General features: G+C 44.7%; 1 protein-coding gene across 4 annotated transcripts in view; it reads right to left on the bottom strand.

The window, feature by feature from the left end:
- The window catches only part of cntn1b (contactin 1b), a 683,679-nt gene that overhangs the window by 138,375 nt on the left and 529,581 nt on the right, over window positions 1–15,723 (bottom strand). For all 4 annotated transcript variants that reach the window (XM_080190723.1, XM_080190722.1, XM_080190724.1 and 1 more), the window contains 2 exons: window positions 9,300–9,370; window positions 4,889–5,123 (listed from right to left, as the gene is read on the bottom strand). In XM_080190723.1, coding sequence (XP_080046849.1) covers window positions 4,889–5,123; window positions 9,300–9,370 — 306 coding nt within the window. The remainder of the gene's footprint in view (window positions 1–4,888; window positions 5,124–9,299; window positions 9,371–15,723) is intronic.

Here is a 15,723-nt window from a genome sequence, read left to right as displayed (position 1 = left end):
TCTCTCCCCCAGTCTGTGTTTCTCTCTCTCTCCCCCAGTCTGTGTTTCTCTCTCTCTCTCAGACTGTGTTTCTCTCTCTCTCTCCCCAGTCTGTGTTTCTCTCTCTCTCAGACTGTGTTTCTCTCTCTCTCCCCCAGTCTGTGTTTTTCTCTCGTTCTCTCTCCCCAGTCTGTGTTTCTCTGTCTCCCAGTCTGTGTTTCTCTCTCTCTCTCAGACTGTATTTCTCTCTCTCCCCCAGTCTATGTTTCTCTCTTCCTCTCTGCCAGTCTGTATTTCTCTTTCTCTCCGCCAGTCTGTGTTTCCCTCTCACTCTCTCTGCCAGTCTGTGTTTCCCTCTCCCTCTCTCCCCCAGTCTGTGTTTCTCTCTCTCTCCCAATTTGTGTTTCCTTCTGATTTTACGTTTGTTTTCTTAAACAAAGTACAGTGGGGGAAGAATGTCCACGCTTGATGTGAGCGACACTGTGACCCATTCCCAATTTGCCTTTATATTATCAAACTCAAAGTAGCAAACTGGGGGATAACTTTTTTGCCAACACTCTGAAAATGCCCACCTGCAGGAAACCCAGCTGCAGCATATCAGTAACAGGCCTCACTCGTTGTGAGAGATACAAAATGCTTGCTTGGCATCGCAGGGACAATTCAGGGCCCTGGGGGGGCGATTCTCCCAAATTATTAATGCCCAACAGGTGGGAAAGTGGGGGATTTTCCTGCCCGCTTTTTGGATATACTTAGTTTCATAAATCTCCAGTGCCTCAGGGGGATTCACACCAGTAGAGGGGAGGGGACTGACAGATTGGTGCATGTGCAGTGGCCCTCCTCATCACTGGCCTCCCGATTTATTTTCCAGGCGTCAACCCTGCCCCCACCTCGATTTCCATTCTACCTGACCCCACACACCCCCATCCCCCTGCCACAGCCAGCCCCAACTGCCAACCCCCCCATGTGCAGCCCTGATCGCCTCCTCCCTCCTTCTCTCACCAATCCCATTGCAGACTGCGCAGTGGGTCACCCCCACCATTGACTGGCCCACCCCAGTTGGCCCCACCCTTCTGGTCCCACCCCAGCTGCTACCTGGCAGCCACTGCCAGAGTACCAGAGTGCCAAGTGAGCAGTGCCAGGCTGATACTAACCAAAGAACAACCCCCCTGCCCCTGACCACCTGATGGAGCCTCAATGGCCTCTGTCCCATTGATGGGGACCAGTTTTACTCCCCGCTGATGGGAATCTCTCCCAGTGGGGATGGAAGGAGAGATACTTGTGAGCCCAGAGAATGCCTTACTGGGCTTGCTAATCATATTGAAATTCAGATTTCAATATGGTAGTCAGCCTTGCATCAGTTTTCAGCGTTGCTCTGATTACCTTGAAAAACACTGCCAGAGAGACTTGTGATCGGCTAGACACCAATCGCAAGTCCTGCTACTTGATGTCTCCTGGCCCACGGTGTTGCTCGAGCCGCGCAGTGAGCTGGGAGATCACCCTGATATTCTCAGGGAAGATAGGAAATAGTGCACACGCTGGTTGAGGACAGTACCTGGCCGGTTTGCCAACCTGTGCCAGGGCAGGAGAGTGTGTGATGCCTCCCTTGGTTCCTTGTCTGAGTGTTAACCAGAAGAAGATAACTGAGGTGAAAAAAAATGCAATCCTGTAAACACCAGCGCTAAGCAATCAAGATGCTGTTTTTCCCTGCACTAGTATTGTACAATATTGTTGCTATTCATACTTAGAATAGAGTGGGCACTGAGGGAAGCCAGAGATACCGGATACAGACCGCACACCCCTGGCCTGCCATGTACGAGCACACTCACAAATCTCTATTCCAGTTGTGCAGTAGTTGAATTTTGCTGGGCTATTTGGACAGATTAGCACCTGTTTGTGATCAGCAGATAGACATCATCCATACATATGTGTTAATAAAACTTTTACAATCTGGCAATGAAAGAAAGAACAAACAGTCCGAAAACATTACGCAACATTTTAAACTGTAGAGTTTGTTGAAATATCAAACTTCCAGAAAAATACATGCATTAAAAATGTTTATTCAGAGTGAGTGGTGTTGTGTTTATTAAGTAAGGAAAATGGATAAGTAAATGATGTGAGTGTACCTCACTGGGACACACAGTGATACAACCAGCCTCAGTTTCTTATTGACTTGTGCTGAAAGTATCACCAACAGAGACCAACCTCAACCCTTTACCTCTGAATCTCCTCCCCCTACCCACCCGCTGCTGTCTCCCTCCCAGCACCCCCGTCACAGCCTCCCCCCAACTCCCTGCTGCTGTCTCCCACACCCCCCGTTGCTGTCCATCTCCACCCCCCTTCCAGCCGCCATCTCTCACCTGTCCTCCCACCACTCTCACCCCCTGCCCTCCCGTCGCTGCCTCGCCCCGCCTGTCTGCCGGTGTCTCCCCTCCACCCTCTTGCTACCACCACCTTCTCTCTCCCGCCCTCCCTCCACCATCTTCCCCACCCTCCTGCCGCTGCTTCCCCCCCACCACCTCCTTCCCCCCGCTGCCTACCCCCCACCCTCTTGCCACCACCTCCCCCCATCACTGTGTCCCTCCCGCCCTCTTCTCCCTCCCATCCCCATTTCCTTGCTACCGTTTCCCCCCGCCCTCCTGCTGCCATCTCCCCCACCCTCTCTCCATCATCTCCCCTCCCCACCTTCTCGCTGCCACCTCCCCCCTGTCGTCATCTCCTCCCCGCCCTCCTGCAGCCACCTCCCATCACTGTCTCCCCTGCACCCTCCAGTCGCTGCCTTCCCCCCCCACCGGCCCTGCTACCGCTGTCTCCTCTCTGCCCTCCCGATGCCGCCTCTACCCTGCCCTCCTGCCACTGCCTCCTCCCCTGCCTTGCTGCCGGCATCTCTTCCACCACCCTCCCACCACCATCTCTCTCCCACTGCTGTCCCTCCTCCATCCTCCCACCGCTGTCTCCCCCAACCCCCGCCCTGCCACCAGCGTCTCCTCCACCACCCTCCCACCATCATCTCTCTCCCACCCTTCCACCTCTGTCCCTCCTCCATCCTCCCACCACCGTCTTTCCCCCAACTTCCCACCACAGTCCCTCCTACCAAAGTCTCTTTCCCACCCTCCCACTGCTGTCTCTCCCCCATGTTCCCACCGCCAGCCCTTCCCCACCCTCCCACTGTAGTCTCTCCCCCACCCACCCTTCCACTGTAGTCTCTCCCCCACCCACCCTTCCACTGTAGTCTCTCCCCCACCCACCCTTCCACTGTAGTCTCTCCCCCACCCTTCCACTGTAGTCAGTCATCTCTCTTTCTTACTGCTTCAATTTCAGAGGGTCCCCAGTTGCTAGTGAAGAACTTGCCAGGTGGTCAACTGAGCACCTCCCTGGAATTCCAGCCTCTGCTTCCCAGGCTCCCACCCACATCAGAGTTGCTTCACTGAAGGCTGGGCCACCAGTATAATGAACAGAACATCTTCTCATTCCTGGTATCCATTTTGCTTATGTTATGACTTCCACATTTCAAATTATTATTTTTAAATATTTAGAGAGATGTTTGTGTTTGATGTTTTGGTATTGAGGTGTGGGTCAGTGTTGTGATGTGGGATGGTCCTTGATGTGGGTATTATTCAGGATAATGAGAGTCAAATGGGGCTGATTGAAACAGAACATCAAACAGCAAAATACCGGACCTCAGAGCGTCCAGTACTGGAACAAGGCCAGGTATGCTTAAATCCAGATGGTCTGGTACACGAACAGCTGAACGACTGCCCTACTGAGAATTTAATCTCTGTATTAAGTATCTAATGTTGGTGGTGAGCACAGCTGAGTCAAAGTCAGCATGGCCAAAATAATAGGCAATCGCTTTCTGTTCCTTCACTACAAATTACTTAAACCACACGTGTGGAACAGCACTCTTTGCGTGTCAGAGGGAATTTCCAAACTCTGCATCAGCTATCCTTCACGTCATCTCTGATTGAAACTGCCATTTTTATTGAGGCCTCACTGGTTTGATCAGAATGCCTAAGCTAGCTACATCCAGACAGAAAATGATGGCACAAGTGAGAGAGAGACAGAGAGAGAGAGAGAGATGGAAGAAGCTTTCATTCCAGCAATCTAGACTGTAGTCAGAGTCAAGCTTCAGCAGTAGAAGAACCTTTTACTCATCCATTCCCTTCAGTATATCATCTGGCAGCACAGTGACACAGTGGTTAGCACTGCTGCCTCACAGTGCCGAGGACCTCAGTTCGGCTGTGGCTATGGGTCACTATATGTGTGGAGTTTGCACATTCACCCAGTGTCTGCATGGGTTTCCTCTGGGTGTTCCAATTTCCCCCCGTAGTCCAAAGATGTGCAGAATAGCTGGATTGGCCATGTTAATTGCACAGCATTAGGGGAAATAGTGTGGTGCTGGAGGGTTGCAGACTTGATGAACTGAATGGCCTCCTTCTGCACTCTAAAGATTCTATGGTTCTATGGTATCAGGCATGCATCAAACTGTGCATCATGTTTTGCAAAGAGTAACAGAATTTGTTTCTGATTGTTTCTCAGGTAACATGATTTGTTCTTGAACGGTTAAAGTACATCAAGTAATTCCCAAGCTGATTACCAAAGGCCAGCTGATGCATGGGTTTCATGGAAAGATAGAGCAAAGCACAGAGTGCACTGTCAAAACACCAGGGGTAATCCCAGACTTCCTTTCAATGAGAACAGGAAGTGTGACACTGATTGTATCACCATAAGCAGTGCCCAATAATAGACAGCAGAAAGTCCCAGTATAGTAATGGAGAAGTGGCTAGGTACCTGATTCCCAAAATATTGCTAAATATCCTGAAACTCCACACAATAACCAGGGGACAATAAACTAATGATATTGTAAACAAAGATGAACAGCATTGGTATGTTAAAAGCCAATGGCACTTACCATCTTCTGCGGAATAAATGAAAGCAGACAGGCTAAACGGTCCATTTCCTTTGCTGTTAAATGCTTTGACCTTGACTTCGAATGGAGTGTGTGGAGACAGTGAGTCATCTTTATGAACGTATCTGCTGCCTTCAGGGTTGGGCACCGTCACTTTCCTCCATTCTTTTTCTGTGCTTGGCTTGAAGGCAACAATGTAACCAAAGCTACTTCCATAATGGTACTCCCTTGGCAGGGGCTACAAAGGCAAAGAGAGAGAGAGAGTGTGAGAGAAAGAAAGAAAGAGAGAGGGAAAGAGGGTTAGCTTTGAGGATCAAAGGATAAGGGGTGAGCGAATTGAGGTGTTTAAGGTGATTAAAGAATTTTATGGGTAGGGAGAGAGAAACAATCACTGGAAATCTCTGACCAGGCCCGTGGCTGGGATTCTCTGGTTCTGCTGCAGTGAGTGGAATTTTGGCTGAGTGCCTAGGTCTCCGTTCTCGCTGGCAGTGGTGTCGGGGCAAAAGAGATTGGAGAATTCCGCACCATGTCTTCTCATAGTCAAGTTGTGACCTTAAAGTTCGAGCAAGGATATTTAGGGTGAGGCAGAAAGCATTTCTTTACGCAAAGAGCTGTGGAAATCTGAAATTCGCTACAGCAAAACACTATGGACTAGGCTAATTGAAAAAGTCAGAATCAATAATGGTAGAATTTTATCACATAAGGCTATGTAGTTAAGATGATCTAATTGACTGGCAGAACAGATTCAAGGGACTGAATGGCCTACTTCTGTTCCTGTAGTTCACTTAAATTGAACTGCTATTGAGGAAACTTACTCTAAGTTAAGGCATTGCAGAAGTGCCCATTCTAAACTAATTATAAAGGAAAAGTGTGCATCTTCTAACATTTATTAACATTATTTAATCATTTTTGTTGATTTTCTTTGTTAAGCCACAGCACATGCAAACACACCTCACAGCTCAAAAAATTGTAAACAGCTGCTGTATCTGCTCTAAAACAAACAGGAACAAAATTTAAGACGTGAAAATGTCCTTGAGCCAAAGAAGATCAGGTCAGATCACATTAAAGCCAGCCTCAAATGATGGCTAATATGACAGGCATCATGCCCACAACTGTCATCGAGAGCAATCTCAGCCCTGGCTACAACTACCATCTCAGTAATGATCTACACAGTGCTGATTCGCTTTTAACACTTGCATCAAAGTCAAGGTTCAACTTCTCAAAGGCTTACCTGCAGCAACAGTCAAATCTCAATGAGGTTTGACTGGTTTGAGGTTAACATGTCTATCTGCGGGTGAGCAAAACATTTCTTGACTCGCTACATCTGTTCCGTTGTGTCGTGATAGATGATCTTTGAATAAAATTCTAACAATGGGCATAACCCCAGTTGTGGTTCAGTGGCAGCACTCTCACTTCTGAATCAGCAAGTTGGGGGGTTCACGTCATCACTTCAGTTCCAAGGGTGTGCTGCACTGTCGGTGGTTAAGTAAGGTCTTATTGCGCAATGAGAGCATCCCTACTACTGGACCAGAAAGCTCAACAAGAACTTGTTGCCCATGGAAGGAACATTCAACATGGTTCAATGGGTTGATAATCAGCTTCAAATCCTTCCACCACCTCCCCCTACTACTCCCCAAAGGTAAAAATGACTGGGGTTCAATTCTGGCCTTGGGGGACTGCGTGGAGTCTGCACATTCTCCCAGTTTCTGCATGGATTTCTTCTGAGTGCCCTGGTTTCCTCCCGCAGTCCAAGGATGTGCAGGTTAGGTTGACTGGCCATGCTAAGTTACCCCTTAGTGTCAGGGGGATTAACTGGGTAAATACGTGAGGCTACAGAGATAAGGCCTGGGTGGGATTGTTGTCGCTGCAGACACGATGAGCCAAATGGCCTCCTTCTGCGCTGTAGGGATTCTATGATTCTCTCTCAGGTGTTACGGTTAATATTTCTCTCTCAATGAACATGACTAAATCAGATGATCTAGTCATTATCTCACTGCTGTTTTTGACTGCTGTGCACGAATTGGCTGCTGTAGTTCCTAAAGTGTAACAATGGCTACACTTCAAATTGGCTACAAATTGCCTTGGAATGTCCCAAGGTTTGAAAAAAAGGTTGTATAAATAGAAACACTTCCTTTTAGATAATAAATCCTTCACCTCACTGCCAACAACGCAACAAAAGATACTACGGTTTTGAGAGGGCAGAGCTCCAAGTATTAGCTCGCAATTGCTTTTTTTTTCATTCAAGGGACATGGACATCACTGGCTGGTTAGCATTTATTGTCCATCCCTCATTGCCCTTGTTTAGAGGGCAGCTGAGAGTCAACCACAATGCTTTGGCTCTGGAGTCACATGTTGGCCAGACCAAACAAGGATGACAGATTTCCTTCCCCAGAGGACATTAGTGAGCCAGATGGGTTTTCCTGACAATCGACAACAGTTTCATGGTTATTGAATAGATTAGTAATTCCGGATATTTTTTATTGAATTCAAATGCCACCATCACCCATGGCGGGATTCGAACCCGAGTCCCCAGAACTTTTGCTGAGTTTCTGGATTAATGGTCTAGCAATAATATCTTTAGACCATTGCCTCCCTGTTCAAGTAAATCATGTTTCAGATGGTGTGGAATTAATTTCCTCTAGAAATTCTGCATTAGAGTCAGCATGGTCTCTGCAGTGGGCCTTGAACCCATGCTCCCCACCTCCCTTACTCAGAGGCTGAAGTGCTGCTGTAAGCTACAGCTGACACAAGTTTCGAACATCTCTACTGATTCGTTACTTTGCTACTTTCACAGAGGTGGTTGCCCCTTTCAAATACATTAACGAGTGAATTGTTTTTATGGTTTTTAAAAAATGCATTGGCGGGCTGGATAAATTATAGGATTCAACATGTGCGTTGATGGCAAGTTATCAAGAAATAAATGGGACAAAAGCAAATTACTGGGGATGCTGGAATCTGAAACCAAATGCTGGAAAATCTCAGCAGGTCTGGCAGCATCTGTAAGGAGACAAAAGAGCTGACGTTTCGAGTCCAGACGACCCTTTGTTAAAGTGAAAAGGCAGAGGAAGTGGGATAGAGGTGAAATTTATAAATGGGGAGTTTTATTTTATCCCCTTACCTTACCAATTCTCCCCCTTTGCTTTCCCTTTTTCAAGTTCTACCTCTGTCCCATCCATCTGCACTCCCCACCTCCCCCACAGCCAACACACACACACACCTACCAACATCTTCATTTTGGCTTCTCTGCCATTTGGCCATTCACACCTTTTATTCTCTCTGTGAACAACCATTAGCAGTTTTCCTCCCTGGTTTCTGTGGCTATGACTCATCTTTCATTCCCTCACCCTGAAGTATAAATATCTCCCACTTTCTATGCCTTTTAGCTTTGACAAAGGGTCATCTGGATTTGAAGCGTCAGCTCTTTTCTCTCCTTACAGATGCTGCCAGACCTGCTGAGATTTTCCAGCATTTTCTCTTTTGGTATCAAGAAATAAATGCTACACTTAAATAAGGATGTCCTAATTTTAGGTTAGCACCTCTGTTGAAGTCATAGATTAGGGAAATTATTATTATGATCATTTGTGCACTAATCTTCACAGAACTCCATTCAAGGCTAAAGTCCTTGAAGTTTATTCTGGTTTCACAATAACTGGAGTGTCTTAGGAAATGCAACTCATTTGAATGCAAATTATAATGAGAAACAAGATCCTGCAACACATTGAGAAGCAGTACATGCGTGGTAAAATTCTGCAGCCAGCACACAGAAATGCATTTTTTAATTTGCCTCTCATACCACAGATATGCCAGTGGTAGATTGGATATTTCCCTAAGTAAAGACGCATGTACCCAGGGGTTAAGGAGGTGGAGAGGATTCTTGAAGTGTTGTAACCCACAAATCAATGGCCCATGAGCTGAGTAACTGGATTAGACTTGGATAATTGCTCTATGGATGCTACAGGCACAATGGGTCAAATGGTCTTCTTCTGTGCTGGAACTTTACTATCATGGAACCGTGGAATCCCAACAGTGCAGAAGGAGGCCAATCGGCCTATCACATCTGCACTGGCTGTCTTCGCATTCTAATCAGTAATCTCTAAACTGTTTGTGCTTTATATGCTCTGTCTGAGGCCAGAACTCTCCATTCACCTGACGAAGAGGGAAACCTCGAAAGCTTGTGAGTATTATCAAATAAATCGGTTGGACTAAAACCTGGTGTTGTCAGACTTTTTACTGTGTCTGAAAGAACAGGCCCACTGTCCCCATCATCACTCTATATGAGTCAAAGCATGCTAATCTCTTTAGTCCTTCTTGACTTGTACTTGGCAGCAAGGATTCAGAAGACCTAACGTGCAGAAAACTATTAGAAGAAGTGGAAACCTCTCCATGACAGTCTGCTTCATTTACCAAAACCTACCGTCCAGGTTACTGTCAGTTCCCTGTGACTTCCGCCACCTCCCCCGACGTCAGATGGAGCCACTGTTGGAGCTGTGGGAAGAAGATAGGTGCACTTTAGTGGTTTGCTTTGGTGACAGAGGAGAAAGCTTTGTAAAGGGGCTTTACAAAGGCAAACAACACACAAGGCTGATATAATTACAGTAACAGTGACCTGCAATAGCTGCCAGAGGCCAGTTCACTGCCAAAACTAACACATAACTGTTGCTCTGGGACTGCTGCCAGCTTTCGAACAGCGCCACTGAAGCAAAGTTGTCAGCAAATTCTTTGCTACTATTGGACATATTTCTTCCTAATGACTCCCCACTTCATACAGTATAGGCCAAAACAATCTCATCTACAGACTGGAACCAATAAAATATTAAGAGGAACAAGCCTCTCCTATCTATTGAGATCGCCAATGTAATTCCCTAACTCTCTTTAAAATAAATCAAGTGTTAACGCTCTCCATCTCCATTATACTCTCCTGAACATGTATTGATCTAGTTTCCTTTGAAAGGTGCCAGCTGACTCACAGGCAACTTCCTTCCTTGAGAATCTGTTGCACAAATTCAGACTGAAATGTTGTTTTCAAATCACCAGTTTTACTCGAGACTTGTGTATTTCCTACTTGTGTTCTCCAATCCTTCTTCCATTGTCTAAGGTGACTATCAGTGATTCCTTTAGTCTCACTGCCTCAAAAATCTAGAGCAATACTGGTCTTATCCAGCATATAAACACTCCAAACAACTGGTTTATGAATTGAGAAAGTTATTTTAAAAATACAAACACACAATTTGGCTTCAATCTGGTTGATAAAGTTAACTGTTCAACGTTCTAGTTTTTGTTTTATGAGTATCATCACACCCACACAATTTTTTTCATTTTGGTAATAAATCCTGAGCTGTTCATCAGCACATTGAAGTGGATTATGAACACTCCTTCCATGGTCATCAAGTTGGACTCGAACCCGGACCTTCTGGACCAGAGATAGGAGCACTACCCACTGTGCCACAGACCTCCTGAAGCCTTCCTGTGAAAAGTTTCAAAATTAGATTCAAACTCGATAAATGCTCAGAAATGCTATTCTGAAGTCACCTGTGGAGCCACTTTCCACATTCCCACTGTCATTCTCAACCTCCTTCAATGAAGACTCAGGTTGCAAGTTCCTGTAAAGTCTCCTAAAGGAATACTCTTGATAGGCTTTCTTTCAATCCACCCTCTCGAACATCTTCAACGTTTCTGGTCTGAGTTTACGTTTTGCTATTGTGAAAGGTAGAAGTGTCCCCAGCCTCCCAACAAAGCATCAGTCCTATATGTTGTAGAGGTTTAAGAGACATCACTGGAAGGGAAGTGTGTCATGTGATCCAGTCATTAGTTTCACTTTTGGTTTTGAACACACACACATGCATGCACAGCTCTCCTGCTGATGTCTTTAAGCTCTTAACCTTTGTATAAATGTTTTCATGTGTCTAGTCTTAATGAATGAACCAGCTAGGTATTTATGCAATCCCTTAATGAGTAATTAGTGTCTATATCATTAATACAGCATAAGACCAATGAGGTACAGTGCAACTATTCCAGCACAAACAAAACAGTCATCTTAAAGTTTGCTAAATCTTGAAGAAAGTATGGGGATTTCTACCAATCAGGCAAACAATGTATCATTAAAAAAGCAAAATACTGTGGATGCTGGAAATCTGAAATAAGAAAAGACAAAAGGAAAGAAACCCAATTAATATTTCAAGTCTAAAAGACCTTCCTATAAAACTGTAGAAGGATCAATAAGACTTGAAACGTTAACTTTGTTTGTCTCCACAGATGCTGCTGAGTCTGCTGAGTGTATCCAGCATCTTCTGTTTTTATTCAAGCAATACATCAGCCTCGTTACGTAAACAAATAAGGACTTTGCATAAGACTGCAAGCTGTACAAACTTGTAGAAAAATACAATTTTTAAATAGAAGGCCTATGCCAATCATTGAAAATCAGTCGTACAGAAATTTTCAAACAAAACATATAATTTTGCTTCCAACAAGAATCAAGATGCAGCTTCTGGAGGTGAAATAAACGTGGAGATAAGAAAGCTAAATTAGAATGAATGCTGCCAATCATACCATGAAGAAACTGAAACCCAAAGCAGGTTCTGTTTACACTAACTGCCTAGCTGACAGTGAGGTTGGCTGAGGCAGATGGTCAACTGGGTCAGATGGCGGACGGGTCAGTTGGTTTGGATTTGCAGACTGACTGATGTCACTGCGGCAATGGAGACACTGGTGCAAATTTTCACTTTCATGGCTTGAGCAGTGAACTGGCAAAGTGGATCATCCACTCTGTTATAGGCCCGCTAGATTTTCATTCTACCAAAATGTGCATGCAGCCCGCTCTCCAAGATCACAGGCTGTGGGGTGAAGGCAAATATTTACGCCCACTGTGTAGGCCAAAGGCTGAATGTTACAATAGCCAAATAAAGATCTAACGCCAGGGAGTTCTTTGTATGAAAACTAATGAATACAAGGAAGGGATTGATAGGCAGAATAGTGAAGATGTAAATAATGAACTCCCTTTACAAATATTCAGGAGCAATAACTGGATGGCATAATTTATTGAGTCTTTCTGAATGAAGGAATTAAAATAGGCTGTAGTTTCTTCCAATTCTTCCAGTTTCTCCTAATCTTGACAAAGAAGACACAACCTAGCAATGAAGCGATTTAATTTGCAAGGCATTGGAGGGAGGAAACCATATTTACAATTCTTTTGAATTAATAATAAATGTGTTGTAACAAAATGTTGAACATTGTTTTTCAACCTCTTGCCCTCAGCATGGATGGGTGCAAATTGAAATAAAAATACTCCTCCTCAGCTGAACCTCGGCTTCAAGGAGTCTAAGTAACAGTCAGCATGATTCAGGAGGATTCGCTTTTCAAAGAGATATAGCAATAAATATGTGAGGAGGAGTGCTTGGAGTGCCAGACTGATGTTCAGCCCAAATCAGTCAAGCAATGAGAACCCCTTGTTTTTAACGCTTCACAAAGAAGTAGAAAAGCAGAAAGTATGACTCCATTTCCACTGACATCAAATCAACAAGTGCGTGCATCTCAAATGTTTTACAAATGCAAGTCTTTACTGGGAGCAAGTCTTTGACTTATGAAGCAAAACAAAATTTCCCAACTGCAAAGGCAATGCAGCCACAATTCAGCTCCACTGTTCACTTAAATGTGTAACTCGGAATAGTTTGGAGGTAAATTGAAGATTGGCACCTGGCTAGATTCTTCACACAAACACACACAGGACAAAATTTTCCCATCCCACTCACCAAGGGACACGGATCATGCAAAGGTCCTCGGGTGGGATTTTCTGATCTTGGGGGTAAATGCAGGTTGAAAATTCACCCACAATTCTAATCAGCGACTTATTAAACACTAATAACCTCAACACAGTATTTTACAGACTTCATTCTTAGGACTGTGTATGAAGAGGTGAAGGGAATAAAATGGATTTGTGATTGAAGCGTGCAAGGTGATCACGGAATAGACTTCCTTCCGATGGAAAATAAAACACTAAAACAAATGCTGCTCAATTTCCTTAAGCTCTGTGGGCACTGGATTTTATGGGCTCATTCAAGCGAGACCGGAAATTTTTGCCCAAGATCCGATTCCACGGTGGGCAGGGCAGTAGAATTCCACGTATATCTTTGTCAAGGCGACCTCGATCGTGAGAGAGGAATTGAATCACACAGTTATTTGCCACAGGTGGCCGAACAGTTGGTTCACAATGTAGAGCAACACCAACAGCACTGGTTCAATTCCCGCAGCGACTGAGGTTATTAATGGAGGCCTCGCCTTCTCAACTTTGCCCCTTGCCTGAGGTGTGGTGATCCTCAGGTTAAATCACCAACAGTCAGCCCTCCCCCTCAAAGAGGAGAGGAGCCTATGGCCCTTTGGGACTTTCATTCATTTCACAGGACAGAACAAAGTCATTCAGACAACTGACGCCCGCTCTCATGAGGAAATCCAGTTTATCCCACTCATCCATTCTGCAATATTTTTCTCCATCAAGTATTTATCCAAATCTGTTCTGAAGGCTACCATTATCCCTGTTCCCAGAAGTCTATCAGAGAGAGCATTCCAGAACCAAACCATTTGTTATGTTTCTCATTGCCGCCTCTGGTGTTTTGTCAATCACTTTAAATCTGCACCCTTTGCTGACTGGTTCTTCAGCCATCAGCAAGGATAATCCTATTCTGATTTTAAACATCTCCATCAGATTTTCTCTTACCCCGCCCTGGGAAGAACAACACCAGCTTTACCAGTCGATCCACGTAAATGTAACCCTTCTCTTGGGACTATTCCAGTAAATTTATTTTGTGACTTCTTTAAAGACTGCATGTTTCAGGGTTGCGTTCAGAATTGGTCACAATTCTTTAACTGAGGCCAATCAGTATTTACAAAGGTTTAGGATAAACTGGCTTTCGGAGTGCTGGGAATTGCAATAGTGCTTGGGTTTGGGTATGATACAGTGGTGTGTGGCAGTAGGGGAACTGGGAGTGTGAAGACAATGGAGAGTGACAGTGCAGTGATAGGAGGGATGTAGGGGAGGTTTTGGGGATGGAGGTGGGGGGACTAAGGTGGGTGGTGTTTAAATTCTAGAGAAATACGAACATGTCAGGAAGGTGCCTTCAAGCCTCAGACCTGTGTGTGTGTTTGTGTGCACGTAGAGAAGTGGGTCATCAGTTCTGATGTGTGAGGGAAATTTACATGATGTTCACAATTGAACTTGGGTCCATGGGTTTGCTAAGCTTCTAGAACCCACCAGTGAAAGTAAGATAAGAACGTAGTGTCAAATGAGGATGCTGAATACATAACAGGACAACAAGCCAATAAGTACTGACACCTTACAGCTGCTTTCTTGCCTGAATGTGTGAAATACTTTGTTCATGGTATTTGGGCTGAATGCTTACTCTTACACCACTGGAGGATTGTGTTCTGATCCAGGAAGTCCTTTGCTAAAGGGCAGGGCTGAAGCCAATCTTTAATACTTTCATGCTTATTTATACAGTTATGTATTACAAGCATACACCTCCCAACGTAACAACCACAGTTTCAGCCTTATTTATTTTTCTAGGGGGCTCAAGTGAATCCTGGGTTAATGCCCATTTCCTGTATTCAATTATACATCTAATATATAATCAACAGATTTCCTTCTCTCTCTTTAAATAAACATTAGAGTTGATATGTGTAACTAAATTAAATCAAAGCTCTCCAAATTCTGTATGGAGCAATACATTGTGAGATGTCCTTCTTCTAAGATTGTGAACTATGTTTTCGTACAAGCATTTCTTTTCATAAAATCAGAACTGATGAACTGTTTCCACCCATTTAAGTTGAGAGAGCTCCTTGTTTGAAGACAGCAGTTCTCATTCACACCTTTTGTAGAATGTAGATTAGCTCACAAGGAATGATTATCTACATATTTAATAGGTACACAGTCTTCAATATGCCCCTGACATAGACACAGACTTATAGGTGGAATTTTATGGCCTCCCTCATCCCGTAAGTGTAAAATCCCGCCCGAGGTAACGGATCTTTCCATGGTCTGCTCTTGTCTGCTCCAATTCCCATGGCAGGCAGGATGGTAAATTTCCAGCCAAAATATTTCACAAGGAGAATTCCACATCAATTGTCTCCAGGACAGCCAGGTTGGGCAGCTGAAGTGCTTCAAACAGTGGCACAGTGATTAGCACTGCTGCCTCACAGCGCCAGGGACCCAGGTTTGATTCCTGGCTTAGGTCATCATCTGTGCGGAGTCTGCAAGTTCTCCCTGAATCTGTGTGGGTTTCCTCTGGGTGCTCCAGTTTCCTCCCATGGTCTGAAAGATGTGCTCATTAGGTGTATTGGCCACGTTAAATTCTCCCTCGGTGTACTCAAACAGGCGCCGAAGTGCAGCAACTAGAGAATTTTCACAGTAACCTCATTACAGTGTTAATATAAGCCTACTTGTGACACTAATAAATAAACTTTATTTTCTTAGCTCTGCAAGTGAAAGGAAACCATTCTCCATTTTCACCAGTGAGACATAATAGAAAAGAAGCTGCATTAGACCATGCATCAGGTAGATGAACGTAGGTAGCATCCCTCAAAATGATGAGCTTCACATTCTCTGGCTCACCAAAGGAAGAAGGGAAAGAAGACTTCAACTGAACAGCACCAGACAATTCAAAGCACTTTATAGCGAATTGAGTACTTTTTGAAGTCTAGTCATTGCTGTAATGTAGGAAGTGTGATGGACAACTTGCACACAGCAAACACTCACAAACTCCTGGCAATGTGAAAATGCAGTAAGAAGTCTGACATCACCAGGTTTAAGTCCAACCGATTTATTTGATAGTAAACTCACAAGCTTTCGGGCT

This window comes from Carcharhinus amblyrhynchos, chromosome 6 (assembly GCF_965287045.1).
Source record: "Carcharhinus amblyrhynchos chromosome 6, sCarAmb.v2.hapA, whole genome shotgun sequence".
Taxonomy (NCBI): Eukaryota; Metazoa; Chordata; class Chondrichthyes; order Carcharhiniformes; family Carcharhinidae; genus Carcharhinus; species Carcharhinus amblyrhynchos.
This window is presented reverse-complemented; position numbering and strand designations above follow the sequence as displayed.